This window comes from Cynoglossus semilaevis, chromosome 16 (genome assembly GCF_000523025.1).
Source record: "Cynoglossus semilaevis isolate Cse_v1.0 chromosome 16, Cse_v1.0, whole genome shotgun sequence".
Lineage (NCBI taxonomy): Eukaryota > Metazoa > Chordata > Actinopteri > Pleuronectiformes > Cynoglossidae > Cynoglossus > Cynoglossus semilaevis.
Window position 1 is genome coordinate 5,859,921 of NC_024322.1, and position 5,246 is coordinate 5,865,166.

General features: G+C 42.1%; 1 protein-coding gene across 1 annotated transcript in view; it reads left to right on the forward strand.

Annotated features, from left to right (window-relative positions):
* The window catches only part of sik1 (salt-inducible kinase 1), a 9,841-nt gene extending 5,053 nt beyond the window's left edge, over nucleotides 1-4,788 (forward strand). Inside the window, 8 exon segments of the mRNA XM_008328274.3 lie at nucleotides 80-203; nucleotides 313-533; nucleotides 653-802; nucleotides 888-998; nucleotides 1,138-1,363; nucleotides 1,459-1,713; nucleotides 1,827-2,016; nucleotides 2,179-4,788. Coding sequence (XP_008326496.1) covers nucleotides 80-203; nucleotides 313-533; nucleotides 653-802; nucleotides 888-998; nucleotides 1,138-1,363; nucleotides 1,459-1,713; nucleotides 1,827-2,016; nucleotides 2,179-2,701 — 1,800 coding nt within the window. The 3' untranslated portion in view covers nucleotides 2,702-4,788.
* The last annotated feature ends 458 nt before the right edge of the window (nucleotides 4,789-5,246 follow it).

Genomic DNA, 5,246 nt, shown 5'->3' on the forward strand with positions numbered 1-5,246 from the left:
ACACACCTGTAATATGGACAAAATGACAAAGAGGTAGAGGTGTGTATTCTAAATATTATCACTTGTTATGTTTCCATAGAGCCTGGGTGTGGTTCTTTATGTCCTGGTCTGTGGCTCACTTCCATTTGACGCACCCAGCCTTCCTGCACTCAGACAGAGAGTGACAGAGGGACGATTCAGAATCCCTTTCTTCATGTCCCAAGGTACCGATCCACCAGATTTTTAATCCATGGCATCAATCCTTGTTAAAGGTTCTAGTCAAAAACTGATCACACATCATTTAAATACTTCTTTGTTCTCCTCTTCCTCCAGACTGTGAAAACCTGATTCGTAGGATGCTGGTTGTGGACCCAGCCAAGAGGATCAGTGTCGCTCAGATCAAGCAGCATCGATGGATGCTGGCGGACCCTACTGCAGCCCACATGACTCTCAGCCATTCCCTCACAGATTACAACTCAAATCTGGGCGACTACAGTGAGCCGGTGCTGGGCATCATGAACACACTGGGCATCGACCGCCAGAAGACAATTGAGGTGATTAAGCAAAAAAAAAAAAAATCTATTCATCATATAGGTATACTTAACTGTTTTGATCATTTTGTAGATATTTTAGCTAAAGATAAAATTAAAATATCTTCTGTTTATATTTTCAGTCCTTGCAAAGCAGCAGCTACAATCACTTCTCTGCCATCTATTACCTTCTGCTGGAGAGAGTCAGAGAGCATCGTGCCCAGCAGCTGAGCCGTCAGTGTGGAACCTGGAGCCAGAGATCCAGAAGCATCTCTGATTCCACCGGCCCAGAGGTGAGCACTCCCATTCTAAGATTTGAATACATCCCATTTGCATTCCCCTATTTAACTGGCTTTGTTCTTGTTTGTTTGTTTTTAGATGATTATGGAGTCAACTGACAGCTTTAGGACAACAGCATTTTCAATTCCAGCCCAAAACAACCCGGCCGTGTACCCAGAGGTGGAGTGTGACCAGGGAGGATTATTTCAGGTAAAAATAAGTAAAGTAACATTGGCAGCATTCACTGGCTGAGGCAGTCTTTAATATTCACTGATGTGAAAATTATTCCATACAGCGTGTGTCTTTCTACAGTCATATTTCATGAGTGTTTTATCCTCCCCCTTTAAAGCGTGTGGTATTTCCGGTGGAAGCCAGCCTGAACAGATTGCTCTGGAATCGTTCCATTTCACCTAACAGCCTACTGGAGACGAGCATCAGTGAGGAGGTGCGACCCAGAGATCTGGAGGAGGAGGAGGCTTCGCAATCCCTTGGCCCTTTGCTTCCTCCCAACACCACCTCACGCAGACACACTCTGGCTGAGGTGTCTACTCCATTCCACCAGTGCAACCCTCCATGTAAGTATGACGAAAATCATAATGAAAAAAACATTTCTCATCACCTGTCATCTGTCGGGGAGAGTCTAAGTTTGTCTTTGTTCTTTCATATCAAGGCATCGTGGTCAGTCCCTCTGATGGTGCCTCCTCTGACAGCTGTCTCAAGTCCTCGTCCAGCCACACCCCTGCAGTGCAGGTTGCTCTGTGTGAGGTGTCAACACCTCTGGCCTTGGGGGCAGAAGGTGGAGCTCTTATGCCAGGAGCTGCTCCCCTGGCCCTCTCCTCCCACCTCCTCCCCCAGGCTCAGGGTAGCCTGCCTGCTGCCAGCTTTCAAGAGGGGCGTAGAGCTTCTGACACCTCCCTCACACAAGGTACAAGATCATGAAACAAACCCTCATCTGTCTAATCACATTCCATATTCATCTCACATCTCTTAGGTCAAAACAAAAGTATTAATTTGGTGTTGTGTAACACCCTTTTACAGGCCTCAAAGCTTTCCGCCAACAGCTAAGGAAAAACACACGCACCAAAGGGCTTTTGGGATTAAACAAGATCAAGGGTCTGACCAGACAGGTTGTCCCGCCGGTCCTCTCTAACCGTGGCAGCAGGGGGTCACTGGGTCCAGCCTTGACTGAGCACCGTAGCATGCTGGAGGAAGTGCTGCATCAGCAAAGGTGAGACACTCTCGTTACGTGAAAGTTATCAAATAACAGTGGTCGTACAGTATGTCAAACTAATTGCATCTATTATGAGACACCTATGACATACACAGTAAAACCCAAAGACACGAGGTTGGAATAGCCCAAGCAAAATGTTAATTTTTGTCTGTTTTCCAGGATGCTGCAAATCCAACACCAGGTACCTCAGGTGCAGGCATCTCAGACAGGACCTACCCAGAATCCTCTGCTCTTTTTGGCCAAGCAGCAGACACACTCTACCCCACCTACAACCACGTTTGCTTCATCCTCCATCTATAACACTTCTCCCACCATGCCTCCTCAGCCAGCATCAGTGGGGGTCCAGCACGGCCCCTGGCAACAAACCCTGGAAACAAACACCACCACCACCTCCTCCTGCTGCTCTACATCCAGCTTCTCCTCCTCAATGTCCCCAGTGGCCTCTGCTGCTTACCTTCTTGAGGCTCATTTGCACATTAGCCAACAACCTCACCCTCACCTCATCTTTCAGCAGCAGAAGCAGCAGCAGCAGCCTCAGTCTGCAGCACAGGCCACCTTCCCCATTCTGTCAAAACCTTCTGTTTGGAGCTTATCTGCAGACTCTAGCGCCGCTCCCAACATGCAGGAGTTGGTAATGGCTGGTCAGCAGCAGCAGCTCAGCAGCTGTGTGATGGTGAAGTAAAGACTCCACCAACGGTCCGTGGACTTGATTTTAACCCCCAGAATGAGAAAAAGAACAAGAGAAAAGAAGCAAATAAGAGAAGGTGAAACCAACAGACGTACAAAGCAACAGTGTTGTGCACAGATTGTGCAGGTTGTGTCTGTGTTTTGGATATAAGCTAAAGACCAAGCAATAACCAACCTCTGGATGAGATTGTTGAATCTCTAAGACTGCCAGAGAAGCAATAATGACATAAACAAAACTCCTGATGGACTCACTTGAATGAAACAAGAGCTGACATTAACATCATACAACCCTGACTCCTTAGTCTTGATGCTATGTTTTTTCCCAATTCCTTTTTTATTTTTTAATTTACTTGAATGGACACAAGACCAACATTTATTCCTTTATTTTTAACCAATATTGCTCCTGCTGTTTCATCTTTCCAGAGACTTTGTCTCTGTAGCAGTACGATGACCGTTGGTCACAGCTTACTAACACTCACTAAAACAGTCAATTTTGGTTCGTATTGAAACTGTGATTTATTATGTGCAGGATAGTTATTACAACTACACCATTGCTGCTTTTACCTCAAGCTGAAAAAAATAGTTTTTAGCCAGAACTACAAAAAGAGTGAAAATCACATTTGGTACATCGGTCAGTTTGGATCAATTTGATATTTCTGGACACTGTTCAGCTTTATGAAGTTTAACTGTCTTCTTCAGATGATGTTGTTACATCTTCAGGCCAGAATTGGGATTATAGAATATCAGAGGACTGGTGGGGTTGACAGAACAAAGACTATGGGAACGGTGCAATATGTACCTTTGAAATACAAAGGAATGTTAAGACTCTACATAGGATTGTTTAAAAAAAAAAATCACAGGCCTGTGACTTTTCTCTTTTAATGTGTTTTGGCTCTGGCGGGCTGACAAGAATAGGTACTAGCTAAAAATGACACTGTAGAAATGGAGAGGTAAAGACAAGAAAGCATTTCAAAATGCTGTTGTTTTTCTTTCCACGCAGCATTCTTGTAAATCTTAAATGAAAGGAAATGTGTGAGTTATTTTTTTTAACAAAAGAGTGAAGAGCACAAGAGGGATCTATCGAAGATAGTGACTACTGACCTTTATCTCTGAATGCTGTCTCAAACTGTAGCACGGTGGTTTCATTACATTTTCACATCACTTTCAATGTGAAAAAAAAACTCCTGTTGCCACTGAATCTTTAATGCTACACCATGTTGTAAATAACTCTAGCTGTTACTGTCAGGACCATGATGGTGTTTGATTTTGTACTTTTCTAGATAAAACGCAAGAAAAGAAAAGAAAAAAAAAACCATAGCAATACTATGTCATGCTGGAAGTTGAACTGACTGCACTTCAAATGTGGCTCTTCACATATGGGCACAAATAATCCCATAAAGGATGGAGTTTATTTGTTGTGATACGTTAAAAAGTAACTGAGGACACGTCACGTTGGAACTTTCCATTCATATGTGTGAAACAAATTTTCAAAGAAGTGTTGTTTTTCTTTCTAGATTACGTGTTGGAAACATGCAGTATTTATACATTGACCCTATGTGTTTTAGTAGATTGCACTCATTAACAACACATGTGCCTTTATCTGAAAAAAGAAGAAAAAAAAAGAAAACAAAACTCAGTCAGAGGCTATTTCCTCTGACCACTACACTGAAGAATAGAATATCTAAAACTTCCAGTAAAGGCCATTCACTCAAAAGCCCTGTTTATCCTTTGAGTTTGCCACGTAAACAGAAGCTACGTTGCACTTTATTAATATTTCTCATTTGTTTTGTTTGTCATGAAGAAATCTGAATTATTGAAAAAACAATACGCTAAAGACTCCTGATGCAAATCTGTTGAAAGGCCCATTTTATAAACCTTGGACAACAACTACACTGTTTTTTGTTGTCCCTCTTGTCGTCGGTTACTTGACTGTATGTGCATGTGCAAGTCTGTGTGTGTGTGTGTGTTTGTGCATGTGTGAGTGCATGGAGGAAAACTGAAGAGAAATGAAGGGCAGAGAATGCACATGATGATTGTTTATTTATGTGACTATTTATTTGAATAAAATTCACTTCCTGAAAATGATGGTTTTTGACTTTCCTGATGTCTTTTTCCTCTGGTAACAAAGATACCAAAAAAAGTTTGTATTCTTATTGAAAAAAAAAACAAACAAAAAACCCAACAGCAACATGAATCGGTAGTCTAATAACTTTATCCTAATTTAAACTAGAAAAAATGACTTACACATCTGGAGCACTTTTAGAAATAACACAAAGTAAGGTTGAATATTCTGAATCAGTCTCTAACTTGTAATCATTTTGGGAATCAAGATGGTGTATAAAAGAAGCATCCAACAAAACAAGAATGGGTCTTGGCATTTGTGCTGGACCAGTATTATTACCATCAAAATGTAAAAATGCATAGATAATAGAAATACCGCAGCCAAAAGTGCCTCCTGCTTGCTGTTCGGCCTTAGCTAAACTAAAACAGAGACAGACAGACAGATGGACAGGTATTCCCAGTGGATAGATATATTAGAC